At 37.7% G+C, this 17,675-nt stretch overlaps 1 protein-coding gene across 1 annotated transcript in view; it reads left to right on the top strand.

Moving 5' to 3' along the window:
* Positions 1 to 17,675, top strand: part of LOC306919117 (neurexin-3a-like) — a 112,979-nt gene that overhangs the window by 61,692 nt on the left and 33,612 nt on the right. Inside the window, exon 13 of the mRNA XM_079531953.1 lies at positions 15,983 to 16,102. Coding sequence (XP_079388079.1) covers positions 15,983 to 16,102 — 120 coding nt within the window. The remainder of the gene's footprint in view (positions 1 to 15,982; positions 16,103 to 17,675) is intronic.

Genomic DNA, 17,675 nt, shown 5'->3' with positions numbered 1-17,675 from the left:
CTCAGACCCATTTGAGCCACGGACCACCATTTGATGACATTTAGCCTCTCAGACCCATTTGAGCCACGGACCACCATCTGATGACATTTAGCCTCTCAGACCCATTTGAGCCACGAACCACCGGTTGATGACATTTAGCCTCTCAGACCCATTTGAGCCACGGAACCACCGTTTGATGACATTTAGCCTCTCAGACCCATTTGAGCCACGGACCACCATCTGATGACATTTAGCCTCTCAGACCCATTTGAACCACGGACCACCATTTGATGACATTTAGCCTCTCAGACCCATTTGAGCCACGAACCACCTTTTTATGACATTTAGCCTCTCAGACCCATTTGAGCCACGGAACCACCGTTTGATGACATTTAGCCTCTCAGACCCATTTGAGCCACGGACCACCATCTGATGACATTTAGCCTCTCAGACCCATTTGAGCCACGGACCACCATTTGATGACATTTAGCCTCTCAGACCCATTTGAGCCACGGACCACCATTTGATGACATTTAGCCTCTCAGACCCATTTGAGCCACGGACCACCATTTGATGACATTTAGCCTCTCAGACCCATTTGAGCCACGGACCACCATTTGATGACATGACACGCTGTGAGCTTGTAGATCTGATATGTTCACTAGTTTGGGGTCCTGGGGAGGATGCATCCAATTTCTCTTTTGGGGTCACAGGCGAAAAAGTTTGGGAACCTTCTGTGAAACGACGTTAAGTAAACTCAACATTGCAGCTGTACGAAAAGGTTGAATTAACCTTAACCTTTCTTGTTTCATAAACATCCACCGTAGACATGTTGTTATGAGATACTTTCTGTGCAGGTGATTATTTTTCTAAGTGTTGGAGTTTGGAAGCGCTCGTTGTAAGTCACTGAACGGCCCTGCGTACCACCTGTTTAGCATTTGCACATCATGCAGGAGGCAGCAGCGCGACCCGTTAATTAAAACGAGCGTTTCCAAACTCCAAAACGTAGAAAAATTATCTCCCGTGCTTAATGGAAGGAAGATATGGTATGATATGATAGGCTACAGTACTTTATTGATATGATATGATAGGCTATAGTACTTTATTGATATGATATGATAGGCTACAGTACTTTATTGATATGATATGATAGGCTATAGTACTTTATTGATATTATATGATAGGCTACAGTACTTTATTGATATGATATGATAGGCTACAGTACTTTATTGATATGATATGATAGGCTATAGTACTTTATTGATATGATATGATAGGCTATAGTACTTTATTGATATGATATGATAGGCTATAGTACTTTATTGATATGATAGGCTACAGTACTTTATTGATATGATATGATAGGCTATAGTACTTTATTGATATGATATGATATGATAGGCTATAGTACTTTATTGATATGATATGATAGGCTATAGTACTTTATTGATATGATATGATATGATAGGCTATAGTACTTTATTGATATGATATGATAGGCTATAGTACTTTATTGATATGATATGATATGATAGGCTATAGTACTTTATTATGATATGATATGATAGGCTATAGTACTTTATTATGATATGATATGATAGGCTATAGTACTTTATTATGATATGATATGATAGGCTATAGTACTTTATTATGATATGATAGGCTATAGTACCTTATGGATATGATATGATATGATAGGCTACAGTACTTTATTGATATGATATGATAGGCTATAGTACTTTATTGATATGATATGATAGGCTATAGTACTTTATTATGATATGATATGATAGGCTATAGTACTTTATTATGATATGATATGATAGGCTATAGTACTTTATTATGATATGATATGATAGGCTATAGTACTTTATTATGATATGATATGATAGGCTATAGTACTTTATTATGATATGATATGATATGATATGATATGATAGGCTATAGTACTTTATTATGATATGATATGATAGGCTATAGCACTTTATTATGATATGATATGATATGATAGGCTATAGTACCTTATTGATATGATATGATAGGCTATAGTACTTTATTGATATGATATGATAGGCTACAGTACTTTATTGATATGATATGATAGGCTATAGTACTTTATTGATATGATATGATAGGCTATAGTACTTTATTATGATATGATATGATAGGCTATAGTACTTTATTGATATGATATGATAGGCTATAGTACTTTATTATGATATGATATGATATGATAGGCTATAGTACTTTATTGATATGATATGATAGGCTATAGTACTTTATTATGATATGATATGATAGGCTATAGTACCTTATTGATATGATATGATAGGCTATAGTACTTTATTATGATATGATATGATAGGCTATAGTACCTTATTGATATGATATGATATGATAGGCTATAGTACCTTATTGATATGATATGATAGGCTATAGTACCTTATTGATATGATATGATAGGCTATAGTACTTTATTATGATATGATATGATATGATAGGCTATAGTACTTTATTGATATGATATGATAGGCTATAGTACTTTATTATGATATGATAGGCTATAGTACCTTATTGATATGATATGATAGGCTATAGTACTTTATTATGATATGATATGATAGGCTATAGTACCTTATTGATATGATATGATATGATAGGCTATAGTACCTTATTGATATGATATGATATGATAGGCTATAGTACCTTATTGATATGATATGATATGATAGGCTATAGTACCTTATTGATATGATATGATATGATAGGCTATAGTACTTTATTGATATGATATGATAGGCTATAGTACTTTATTGATATGATATGATAGGCTATAGTACTTTATTATGATATGATATGATATGATAGGCTATAGTACTTTATTGATATGATATGATAGGCTTTAGTACTTTATTATGATATGATATGATAGGCTATAGTACCTTATTGATATGATATGATAGGCTATAGTACTTTATTATGATATGATATGATAGGCTATAGTACCTTATTGATATGATATGATATGATAGGCTATAGTACCTTATTGATATGATATGATATGATAGGCTATAGTACCTTATTGATATGATATGATATGATAGGCTATAGTACCTTATTGATATGATATGATATGATAGGCTATAGTACCTTATTGATATGATATGATAGGCTATAGTACTTTATTGATATGATATGATATGATAGGCTATAGTACTTTATTATGATATGATATGATAGGCTATAGTACTTTATTATGATATGATATGATAGGCTATAGTACTTTATTATGATATGATATGATAGGCTATAGTACTTTATTATGATATGATAGGCTATAGTACCTTATGGATATGATATGATATGATAGGCTACAGTACTTTATTGATATGATATGATAGGCTATAGTACTTTATTGATATGATATGATAGGCTATAGTACTTTATTATGATATGATATGATAGGCTATAGTACTTTATTATGATATGATATGATAGGCTATAGTACTTTATTATGATATGATATGATAGGCTATAGTACTTTATTATGATATGATATGATAGGCTATAGTACTTTATTATGATATGATATGATATGATATGATATGATAGGCTATAGTACTTTATTATGATATGATATGATAGGCTATAGCACTTTATTATGATATGATATGATATGATAGGCTATAGTACCTTATTGATATGATATGATAGGCTATAGTACTTTATTGATATGATATGATAGGCTACAGTACTTTATTGATATGATATGATAGGCTATAGTACTTTATTGATATGATATGATAGGCTATAGTACTTTATTATGATATGATATGATAGGCTATAGTACTTTATTGATATGATATGATAGGCTATAGTACTTTATTATGATATGATATGATATGATAGGCTATAGTACTTTATTGATATGATATGATAGGCTATAGTACTTTATTATGATATGATATGATAGGCTATAGTACCTTATTGATATGATATGATAGGCTATAGTACTTTATTATGATATGATATGATAGGCTATAGTACCTTATTGATATGATATGATATGATAGGCTATAGTACCTTATTGATATGATATGATAGGCTATAGTACCTTATTGATATGATATGATAGGCTATAGTACTTTATTATGATATGATATGATATGATAGGCTATAGTACTTTATTGATATGATATGATAGGCTATAGTACTTTATTATGATATGATAGGCTATAGTACCTTATTGATATGATATGATAGGCTATAGTACTTTATTATGATATGATATGATAGGCTATAGTACCTTATTGATATGATATGATATGATAGGCTATAGTACCTTATTGATATGATATGATATGATAGGCTATAGTACCTTATTGATATGATATGATATGATAGGCTATAGTACCTTATTGATATGATATGATATGATAGGCTATAGTACTTTATTGATATGATATGATAGGCTATAGTACTTTATTGATATGATATGATAGGCTATAGTACTTTATTATGATATGATATGATATGATAGGCTATAGTACTTTATTGATATGATATGATAGGCTATAGTACTTTATTATGATATGATATGATAGGCTATAGTACCTTATTGATATGATATGATAGGCTATAGTACTTTATTATGATATGATATGATAGGCTATAGTACCTTATTGATATGATATGATATGATAGGCTATAGTACCTTATTGATATGATATGATATGATAGGCTATAGTACCTTATTGATATGATATGATATGATAGGCTATAGTACCTTATTGATATGATATGATATGATAGGCTATAGTACCTTATTGATATGATATGATAGGCTATAGTACTTTATTATGATATGATATGATAGGCTATAGTACCTTATTGATATGATATGATATGATAGGCTATAGTACCTTATTGATATGATATGATATGATAGGCTATAGTACCTTATTGATATGATATGATATTATAGGCTATAGTACCTTATTGATATGATATGATAGGATATAGTACTTTATTGATATGATATGATAGGCTATAGTACTTTATTGATATGATATGATAGGCTATAGTACTTTATTGATATGATATGATAGGCTATAGTACTTTATTGATATGATATGATAGGCTATAGTACTTTATTGATATGATATGATAGGCTATAGTACTTTATTGATATGATATGATAGGCTATAGTACCTTATTGATATGATATGATAGGCTATAGTACCTTATTGATATGATATGATATGATAGGCTATAGTACTTTATTGATATGATATGATAGGCTATAGTACTTTATTATGATATGATTGGCTATAGTACCTTATTGATATGATATGATATGATATGATATGATAGGCTACAGTACTTTATTGATATGATATGATAGGCTATAGTACCTTATTGATATGATATGATAGGCTATAGTACTTTATTGATATGATATGATAGGCTATAGTACCTTATTGATATGATATGATAGGCTATAGTACTTTATTGATATGATATGATAGGCTATAGTACCTTATTGATATGATATGATAGGCTATAGTACTTTATTATGATATGATATGATAGGCTATAGTACTTTATTGATATGATATGATATGATAGGCTATAGTACTTTATTGATATGATATGATAGGATATAGTACTTTATTGATATGATATGATAGGCTATAGTACTTTATTTATATGATATGATAGGCTATAGTACTTTATTGATATGATATGATAGGCTATAGTACTTTATTGATATGATATGATAGGCTATAGTACCTTATTGATATGATATGATAGGCTATAGTACCTTATTGATATGATATGATATGATATGATATGATAGGCTATAGTACTTTATTGATATGATATGATAGGCTATAGTACTTTATTATGATATGATAGGCTATAGTACCTTATTGATATGATATGATATGATATGATAGGCTACAGTACTTTATTGATATGATATGATAGGCTATAGTACCTTATTGATATGATATGATAGGCTATAGTACTTTATTGATATGATATGATAGGCTATAGTACCTTATTGATATGATATGATAGGCTATAGTACTTTATTGATATGATATGATAGGCTATAGTACCTTATTGATATGATATGATAGGCTATAGTACCTTATTGATATGATATGATATGATATGATATGATAGGCTATAGTACTTTATTGATATGATATGATAGGCTATAGTACTTTATTATGATATGATAGGCTATAGTACCTTATTGATATGATATGATATGATATGATAGGCTACAGTACTTTATTGATATGATATGATAGGCTATAGTACCTTATTGATATGATATGATAGGCTATAGTACTTTATTGATATGATATGATAGGCTATAGTACCTTATTGATATGATATGATAGGCTATAGTACTTTATTGATATGATATGATAGGCTATAGTACCTTATTGATATGATATGATAGGCTATAGTACTTTATTATGATATGATATGATAGGCTATAGTACTTTATTGATATGATATGATATGATAGGCTATAGTACCTTATTGATATGATATGATAGGCTATAGTACTTTATTATGATATGATATGATAGGCTATAGTACTTTATTGATATGATATGATATGATAGGCTATAGTACCTTATTGATATGATATGATAGGCTATAGTACTTTATTATGATATGATATGATAGGCTATAGTACCTTATTGATATGATATGATAGGCTATAGTACCTTATTGATATGATATGATAGGCTATAGTACTTTATTATGATATGATATGATAGGCTATAGTACCTTATTGATATGATATGATAGGCTATAGTACCTTATTGATATGATATGATAGGCTATAGTACCTTATTGATATGATATGATAGGCTATAGTACTTTATTATGATATGATAGGCTATAGTACTTTATTATGATATGATAGGCTATAGTACCTTATTGTCAGTTCACACTGAAATGTGTCTTGCGACCCAGCAGCCAAGTATGCAGAACACATACACACACATTTGATATAACACAAAGAACAAGACAATTTACATACATAAAGACATGAAGACAAGAGCAATGTCCACCGCCTAGATTACCCTGTGGCTACAACTCCTGATTAAACCTCAATGTCCACCGCCTAGATTACCCTGTGGCTACTACAACTCCTGATTAAACCTCAATGTCCACCGCCTAGATTACCCTGTGGCTACAACTCCTGATTAAACCTCAATGTCCACCTAGATTACCCTGTGGCTACAACTCCTGATTAAACCTCAATGTCCACCTAGATTACCCTGTGGCTACAACTCCTGATTAAACCTCAATGTCCACCTAGATTACCCTGTGGCTACAACTCCTGATTAAACCTCAATGTCCACCGTCTAGATTACCCTGTGGCTACAACTCCTGATTAAACCTCAATGTCCACCTAGATTACCCTGTGGCTACAACTCCTGATTAAACCTCAATGTCCACCTAGATTACCCTGTGGCTACAACTCCTGATTAAACCTCAATGTCCACCGTCTAGATTACCCTGTGGCTACAACTCCTGATTAAACCTCAATGTCCACCGTCTAGATTACCCTGTGGCTACTACAACTCCTGATTAAACCTCAATGTCCACCGCCTAGATTACCCTGTGGCTACAACTCCTGATTAAACCTCAATGTCCACCTAGATTACCCTGTGGCTACAACTCCTGATTAAACCTCAATGTCCACCGTCTAGATTACCCTGTGGCTACAACTCCTGATTAAGCCTCAAGGTCGACTCTTTAGTCTGACCTTATTGTATGCTGGTACACCATATCTCCTTCCTGAAGGTAGCAACCTGTACTCTCCATACAACACATGCTTAGTATTATAGGTGATATTCCTTATATTCTCCATACAACACATGCTTAGTATTAGAGGTGATATTCCTTATATTCTCCATACAACACATGCTTAGTATTAGAGGTGATATTCCTTATATTCTCCATACAACACATGCTTAGTATTAGAGGTGATATTCCTTATATTCTCCATACAACACATTACTAGTATTAGAGGTGATATTCCTTATATTCTCCATACAACACATGCTTAGTATTAGAGGTGATATTCCTTATATTCTCCATACAACACATTACTAGTATTAGAGGTGATATTCCTTATATTCTCCATACAACACATGCTTAGTATTAGAGGTGATATTCCTTATATTCTCCATACAACACATGCTTAGTATTAGAGGTGATATTCCTTATATTCTCCATACAACACATGCTTAGTATTAGAGGTGATATTCCTTATATTCTCCATACAACACATGCTTAGTATTAGAGGTGATATTCCTTATATTCTCCATACAACACATGCTTAGTATTAGAGGTGATATTCCTAATATTCTCCATACAACACATGCTTAGTATTAGAGGTGATATTCCTTATATTCTCCATACAACACATGCTTAGTATTAGAGGTGATATTCCTTATATTCTCCATACAACACATGCTTAGTATTAGAGGTAAGGCTGTCAAAAATAACGCGTTAACGGCATTAATTAATTGCGTTAATTAATTGCGTTAAAATATTTAACGTAATTAACGCATGCGCAGTGTTCCCCCTAACCTTAGAGTATAAGCCCCTAACGTGCGCCCGTGTGCGCGGCTCAGGAACGTCCAGTGCATAACAAATCTGTCACTGTGTAGCGCACAGTCATGATTGAACAACACTAGAGAGATACACTGTAGCTTGTGTATTGTAGTTGGGTTCAATGGGTTGCCAAGTGGTTTGATTCTGTAACTCTGTTGCGTTACTTTGTCTGCCTACAGTGCCTAGCAAAGCCCCTTTGGATTGATTGATTGATTGATTGAAGAATTGATTAACAGTTTGCAGAATTACAGTACATTTCAAGCACAAACTCAATACAAAGGCTGTTAACTGTGAGTGGACGACCCAATTAAGCATTACACTTGTTTCCAATAGGGTCCACCATGTTCAAATCATCAAAACATTTAGAGACGTACAAATAGACACTTCTATAGACAGAACAGGAATTCATCATAAAGGAGGTAAAAAGGGAAAAGAAACATATACAGTGAGGGGGAAAAAAAGGGGTGGGCGGTGGGGGGGATTCACGTTCAGCTCCGTTAATTTGTTTTTTTTCCTTGGAGGAGCTGCGTTGGGTCCCCAAGTTGGCTCAGTGGCCATACCTTGAGTTGGCTGTGTGGCCGCGACCGTCTCTTGTGTTGTCCTTGCGTTCGTGTTTGAGGGATTCCGATTTTGGTGGCATAGGAGCCACCAAAAAGACTTGTTAAGGTCTTCAAGGTGTTTTTGTTGACCAGTGAGGAGATCCTGTAAAGGAATCTTGTTCTATGGTTGACCTTTTTGATTACGTTGGTGGCCATTTTATCACCGGAAAGATTAGCCTCCAGGATGGAACCTAGGTAGGTAATTTCATCTTTACGTGTGATAACATTGTCACCCACTTTAACCAAGAAGCCATTTGCCTTGCCTTGGATCATCATTCATTACGCCAGGGCTCCACCGGACGCGTTGCGTCTCCGTCGCGTGCGTCAAAAAACACACCGGTTCAATTTTAATGCACGCGTCGCGTCTCCGTCAACGCAACGCGGGCAGTGGAGCCACCCTTCATTGATTAAAAAGGGAACATTCCCTGACGGAGACGCGACGCTGACGCGCCCGGTGGAGCCCGGCCGTTAGGCTACACACAGTCACACACACACACACGCACACGCCTCCTCCAGTCTTCTTCCTCCGCACGCATGCACACACGCACACTACTAGTGCTGTGTACAGTGTGTAGCTCAGACGCAGCGCGCTGCAAGAATCCCTCACAACATTTTATAGTATCGTCGGGTCCGTCGCAACTTGTGGACAGTTTGAAAATGCGGGTCCTACGTGCATTAAGCCATTAACGTTGGTCCGCCTGGTTTTGTTTTGTTTGATTGATTGAAGAATTTATTAACAGTTTGCAGAATTACAGTACATTTCAAGCACAAACTCAATACAAAGGCTGTTAACTGTGAGTGGACGACCCAATTAAGCATTACACTTGTTTCCAATAGGGTCCACTATGTTCAAATCATCAAAACATTTAGAGACGTACAAATAGACACTTCTATAGACAGAACAGGATTTCATCATAAAGGAGGCAAAAAGGGAAAAGAAACATATACAGTGAGGGGAAAAAAAGGGGGTGGGCGGTGGGGGGGATTCACGTTCAGCTCCGTTAATTTGTTTGTTTTCCTTGGAGGAGCTGCGTTGGGTCCCCAAGTCGGCTCCGTGACCGTACCTTGAGTTGGCTGTGTGGCCGTGACCGTCTCTTGTGTTGTCCTTGCGTTCGTGTTTGAGGGATTCCGATTTTACAGGGGCCAGTTTCGAATTGCAGCCGTCCGTAGGTGCCCTTTGAGAGCGGTTTTGAAAGAGTCAAGGGATTCGCATGTCTTAATGACAGTTGGTAGGGCGTTCCACATTTTGGTGGCATAGGAGCGAAAATAATTTAGTCCCTTGTTTGTGCCGAATCTGGGTTGTACATGGTTCGTTGCACTCCCTCTGGTGTTGTGGGTGTGGACTTTGTTAACATTAAGGAAGTATCTAGACAGGTACATGGGTATCTTGGTGGTGTATCGAATCTTGTGGACCAGACCCATTGCAAGATGCTGTACTCTGTCGTCGACCCTAAGCCATTCCAGCCTGTCGAAGTGGGCAGGGGTGAGGTGGGTTCGGGGGGCTAGGTCAAGTAGGAGCCTGACCAGTTTGTTTTGGGAAGTCTGGAGCCTGGTTTTAAGGGCCTTTGAGGTGCTGTGGTACCAGGAGGTGCATGCATAGTCAAAGAAACCCTGTACAAGGGCTCCTGTTAAGGTCTTCAAGGTGTTTTTGTTGACCAGTGAGGAGATCCTGTAAAGGAATCTTGTTCTATGGTTGACCTTTTTGATTACGTTGGTGGCCATTTTATCACCGGAAAGATTAGCCTCCAGGATGGAACCTAGGTAGGTAATTTCATCTTTACGTGTGATAACATTGTCACCCACTTTAACCAAGAAGCCATTTGCCTTGCTGAGATTACTATTAGAGCCAAAGAGAATGGATTCAGTTTTTCCCAGGTGTAAAGATAGTTTGTTATCAGCGAGCCAGGTGCAGATTCTACCGAGTTCAGAGCTGAGGGCATTTTCAACCTGCAGCTTGTCCCTTTCCGAGACCAGCAGTGCTGAGTCATCTGCGAACAGGAACAAGTTGCAGTCACAAGCTGAAGTCATGTCGTTTACATATATTAGGAACAGTAGAGGCCCTAGTATGCTTCCTTGTGGAACGCCACAGCTCACTGGGAGGGGAGGGGACAGTGTTCCGTTCACTTCCACCATCTGTTCTCTCCCCTCCAGGTAGGATTGCATCCAGCTCACTGATGTGCTATCGAAACCAATTGCTTTTAGCTTGTTAACCAGTATGGAGTGGTTCACGGTGTCAAAAGCCTTTTGGAGGTCCAGCATGACCATGCCGCAGTATTTGCCAGCATCCACCTCTTGTTTGATGTGGTCGCTCAAATAGAGAAGGCATGTGTCAGTGGAGTGGGATGTTCTGAAGCCAGATTGGAACTCGTACAATAATTTATTAGTGGCAAGATACTTTTCAACCTGTTCATAGACTATTTTTTCCATCACTTTCGAGATGGAACTAAGAATAGAAATAGGGCGGTAGTTGCCGGGGTCTAATTTACTCCCTTTCTTGTGCAAGGGGGTTACTTTGGCCAGTTTGAAATCTTGGGGGACCTGTCCCTGTTTGATGGAGAGGTTTACTATGTGGGTGATGATTGGAGCTATAGAGATGGCTGAGTCTCTGAGAAATTTGGAGGGAATGTTGTCATGGCCTGTGGCCTTGTGGGGTTGGAGTAGCCTGGTTAATAAACCAGACCGAATCAGCCGTTGGCAAAAAAAAGTTGCCTACCAGCGGATTTCGGTCTGGCGAGGCTCAGTAGCACGCCTCTTTCCTACAATCGAGAACAGGTCGGACCAATCGGGACACGGTATGCAATATGGGCGGGCTTTGGTACAGTGACGTTCAATGCTTGAGACCTTTGACTGACAGTAGCTCTGACCAATTGCGTCAAAGAGAAAATGTTTGAACCCGCCCCCCGGGAAATGAAATCCAAGTGGAGCCAGCCCAGACTGATATACCGCGACAGTGTTGTGTGATATTAGTCTGGCTTATTAGCCAGGCTAGGGTTGGAGGGCACTCAGTTTCTTAATTACCTCATCAGTTGTTACCATAACTAGTTTAAAATCGTCTTTACAAACACCTAGGTTTCTGTAGAAGGTTGTAATGTGCTCTACACCAAAGAGCCCAGAGTGGGAGGGCAGTTTGTTAACCAGAGTTGTTGCTATGTTTGTAAAGAAGATATTCAAGTAGTTGGCCACATCAAGGTTGTCAGTGATGAGAGTGTTGTCCGATTTGATGTTTATGTTTGAAAACCTGGTTTTTAGTTTCTGACCATAGCCTAGTTGATTGTTTAGTAGCTTCCAGAGCTCATGAGGATTGTTTTTGTTTTCCTGTGCTTTATCATTGATGAAGTTACTTTTAGCTGATTTGGTCATCGCAGTTACACTGTTTCTTAGCTTGATTCGTTGGGTATTTAGGTTGTTCAAACGAGCTTGGCGAACACTGTCGAAGCGCTTGGCTAAATTGACTTGCATTTTAGAAATTCAGAGCATTTTTTGTCTCTGGCTTTCATTGCAGCCAGTATGTCCGAATTCATCCATGGTTCCGAGCGGGTTTTGCCCCTGGTGGTTCTCAAAGGAGCCATGATGTTCAGTACTGATTTTGAAGCCAAGCCTCTTGACAAGTGTGCTTTTAAGCTCATCGCACCAATCCAGACTCTCCAATACTTGGTTAAAGACCTCACTAGAGTAGGTTTTGAGGTCCCTTGATATGACTGTTTTGTGGCAGCCGGTCTTAAGTTTTTGTATTTTGCGGGTACAGAATATCATAAAATGATCACTAAGCCCACATACAATAACCCCTTTCTTGGAGATTCTGGATTTGTCCGAGGACAGAATGAGATCAATGACAGTTTGAGTAGAATCACACACTCTAGTGGGTTGGGTAATTAGCTGACTGACACTATGTAGATCACAGAATTTACTGAATGACTTAAACACAGGTGCTTCCTTACGTTGCATGTCTGTATTGTAGTCGCCAATCAGGATTTTCTCTACACATTCCTCCCCAGCTAAGCACCCCTCAAGTATATCATAGAACCCATGTTGGTCAGGCGGTCTGTAGACGGTGCCCACTAATACCGACTTAGCCTTTTTGAAAATTAATTCAACCCACACAGTTTCAATTTCATCATGCTGTAAGTCAGTACGAGTAACATATTCAGTGTCTTTGTGAATATACATACACACACCACCACCATGCCTGTTTCTGTCGTTTCTGATCAAAGAATAGTTCTCTATTTCAACTTCTGGGTCTTTGGTTGACTCATCAAGTTTAGTTTCAGAGAAGCTAATGATGTTCGCCTTACCGCATTGAAACATATGCCTGATTTGTCCAACGCGATTACGTGAATCAGCATGGCTGCGCCTGCAGTATAGGCTATTACCAAAACAAACACATGGTACTTTTGTGTCGCACATGGAAAGCAACTGAAAACGACCAGGGATATAAAGACAGTTCTCCTGTGCTGCTGTGCACAGCGCAGATAATGCACAACTCCAGGTACGAACCAAAACACTGACTGAAGCTGATCATTCACGACTAACTATCTCCAGAGTCCTGCAGTCCCGCAATGTAAGAGAGACAATTAAATCTCGTCTCTCACTATAGTCCACTTCTCTACAATGCCATTCTAGCCTTAAAACCTACATTTATATGTTATTCAATATTTTACTTTAGCGCAAAATATAGGCTTTTCTAAACCAAGCCCTGTTTAAAAAATGGTTATGTGCCATGTTATTGTATTTTGTGAATTAACTATAGTCTACAGTTTAACCCATTGATTCTCAGCCATTTTAATTTCAAGGACCCCCAAATTAAATTGATAGAAAGTAGCCTAGACCATTTCATTATGATTTGTATCTCTGGACTGGGACCCCAGTCTCCATCCATCCATCTTCAACCGCTTATCCGTGGTCGGGTCGCGGGGCAACAGCTCCCCCAGAGTGTTCCAGACTTCCCTCTCCAGAGCAACATTAGTGACTTCCTCATGGGGGACCCCAGTCTGCATGGCCAAAAGCCAGTGTTAATTTAACTCAAAGTGTAGGCTAGGCCTACAAATGCTCACATCATATATAAATGCATTAGAAAACAAAAAACATTAAAAAACAATTTTATATCCGCTTTCTGTCATTTATATTAACATTTCCACAACAATATACAGGAAAATATGGCATATTTTGGACATAGTTCGAATGGTGATTAATCATGATTAAATTAATTTTGAAGCTGTGATTAATCTGATTAAAATTTTTAATCATTTGACAGCCCTAATTAGAGGTGATATTCCTTATATTCTCCATACAACACATGCTTAGTATTAGAGGTGATATTCCTTATATTCGCCATACAACACATGCTTAGTATTAGAGGTGATATTCCTTATATTCTCCATACAACACATGCTTAGTATTAGAGGTGATATTCCTTATATTCTCCATACAACACATGCTTAGTATTAGAGGTGATATTCCTTATATTCTCCATACAACACATGCTTAGTATTAGAGGTGATATTCCTTATATTCTCCATACAACACATGCTTAGTATTAGAGGTGATATTCCTTATATTCTCCATACAACACATGCTTAGTATTAGAGGTGATATTCCTTATATTCTCCATACAACACATGCTTAGTATTAGAGGTGATATTCCTTATACTCTCCATACAACACATGCTTAGTATTAGAGGTGATATTCCTTATACTCTCCATACAACACATGCTTAGTATTAGAGGTGATATTAACTAACCTTAGGATGCTGTTTGGTTCCATGTGTCATACGTGTTCTACAAGTATCTCATAACAACATGTCTACGGTGGATTTTTATGAAACAAACACTGCAACTCTACATTCAACACATTTAACATAGAGGCAGGCAGGCAGGCAGGCAGGCAGGCGGGCGGGCGGGCGGGCGGGCGGGCGGGCGGGCGGGCGGACGGACGGACGGACGGACGGACGTGTCATTAATTTTGCACATCTCATTATTGTTGTGTGGAACCTTCCTGGAACTGAGTTCTATGGTGTGTGCGTGTGTGTGTGTGTGTGCTTCCATTGACAATGAATGGTAGATTGTATCTTTGCTGCCTCATGATGTCACAAGTGGTGCAACGCACTGACTCGTAGCTTTGTGAGCGGTGCCTCCTCCAATAGTCAGCTATGTGTGTCTCTCCCTCTGTCTGTCTGTCTGTCTGTCTGTCTGTCTGTCTGTCTGTCTGTCTGTCTGTCTGTCTGTCTGTCTGTCTGTCTGTCTGTCTGTCTGTCTGTCTGTCTGTCTGTCTGTCTGTCTGTCTGTCTGTCTGTCTGTCTGTCTGTCTGTCCTAAAGACCTATCTGTCTGTCCTAAAGACCTGTCTGTCTGTCTCTCTGTCCTAAATACCTGTCTGTCTGTATATCTGTCCTAAAGACCTGTCTGCCTGTCCTAAAAACCTGTCTGTCTGTATCTCTGTCCTAAAGACCTGTATCTCTGTCCTAAATACCTGTCTGTCTGTATATCTGTCCTAAAGACCTGTCTGTCTGTCCTAAAAACCTGTCTGTCTGTATATCTGTCCTAAAGACCTGTCTGTCTGTCCTAAAAACCTGTCTGTCTGTATCTCTGTCCTAAAGACCTGTATCTCTGTCCTAAAGACCTGTCTCTCTGTCCTAAAGACCTGTCTGTCTGTCCTAAAAACCTGTCTGTCTGTATCTCTGTCCTAAAGACCTGTATCTCTGTCCTAAAGACCTGTCTCTCTGTCCTAAAGACCTGTCTCTCTCTCCCCAGGTCCCAGCACCACCTGTCAGGAGGACTCGTGTGCCAACATGGGGATCTGCATCCAGCAGTGGGAGAATTATACCTGTGACTGTAGTATGACGTCTTACACTGGGACGCAATGCAACGACCGTACGTACACACACACACACACACACACACACACACACACACACACACACACACACACACACACACACACACACACACACACACACACACACACACACACACACACACACCGTAGCATATGACATGCACAGCAATGTGAGATCAACATATGGAATGACTTCTGCCATATATGGAGCATGTCTTGAGTATGTGTGTCTTGAAAATGTGGCACAAATCTTTGACTATATATGAATATGAATTTATATTCTTTCAGAGCGAACGTTATTTAACTCAAATCTTTGAATCTGGCGGGTCCCTGGAACAACATATTCTCAAATGGTGGTCGACGGTAAAATACATATAATTCGGACCACCATTAATTGATGACATGACCCGCTGTGAGCTTGTAGAGCTGATATGTTCACTAGTTTGGGGTCCTGGGGAGGATGCATCTAATTTCTCTTTTGGGGTCACGGGCGAAAAAGTTTGGGAACCTTCTGTGAAACGACGTTAAGTAAACTCAACATTGCAGCTGTACGAAAAGGTTGAATTAACCTTAACCTTTCTTGTTTCATAAACATCCACCGTAGACATGTTGTTATGAGATACTTTCTGTGCAGGTGATTATTTTTCTAAGTGTTGGAGTTTGGAAGCGCTCGTTGTAAGTCACTGAACGGCCCTGCGTACCACCTGTTTAGCATTTGCATCATGCAGGAGGCAGCAGCGCGACCTGTTAATTAAAACGAGCGTTTCCAGAGTCTTACTTGAAAATGTGGTACAAATCTTTGACTATATATGAATATGAATTTATATTCTTTCAGAGCGAACGTTTTTAACTCAAATCTTTGAATCTGGCCGGTCCCTGGAACTACATATTCTCAAATGGTGGTCGACGGTCAAATACATATAATTTTTGGGGTCCTTGACATGAACTTAGGGTTTAACCCTGTGAGAACCACTGATATAGAAACATAGGGTTTAACCCTGTGAGAACCACTGATATAGAAACATAGGGTTTAACCCTGTGAGAACCACTGACATAGAAACATAGGGTTTAACCCTGTGAGAACCACTGATATAGAAACTTAGGGTTTAACCCTGTGAGAACCACTGATATAGAAACATAGGGTTTAACCCTGTGAGAACCACTGACATAGAAACATAGGGTTTAACCCTGTGAGAACCACTGACATAGAAACATAGGGTTTAACCCTGTGAGAACCACTGACATAGAAACATAGGGTTTAACCCTGTGAGAACCACTGATATAGAAACATAGGGTTTAACCCTGTGAGAACCACTGATATAGAAACATAGGGTTTAACCCTGTGAGAACCACTGATATAGAAACATAGGGTTTAACCCTGTGAGAACCACTGATATAGAAACATAGGGTTTAACCCTGTGAGAACCACTGATATAGAAACATAGGGTTTAACCCTGTGAGAACCACTGATATAGAAACATAGGGTTTAACCCTGTGAGAACTACTGATATAGAAACATAGGGTTTAACCCTGTGAGAACCACTGATATAGAAACATAGGGTTTAACCCTGTGAGAACACTTTAATTGCCCGGAACTATTTAATCCAT

Source organism: Electrona antarctica, assembly GCF_951216825.1.
Source record: "Electrona antarctica genome assembly, contig: scaffold_57, whole genome shotgun sequence".
Classification (NCBI taxonomy): domain Eukaryota; kingdom Metazoa; phylum Chordata; class Actinopteri; order Myctophiformes; family Myctophidae; genus Electrona; species Electrona antarctica.
Note: the sequence above shows the minus strand (reverse complement) of the source record. Positions and strands in the feature narration are given on the sequence as shown.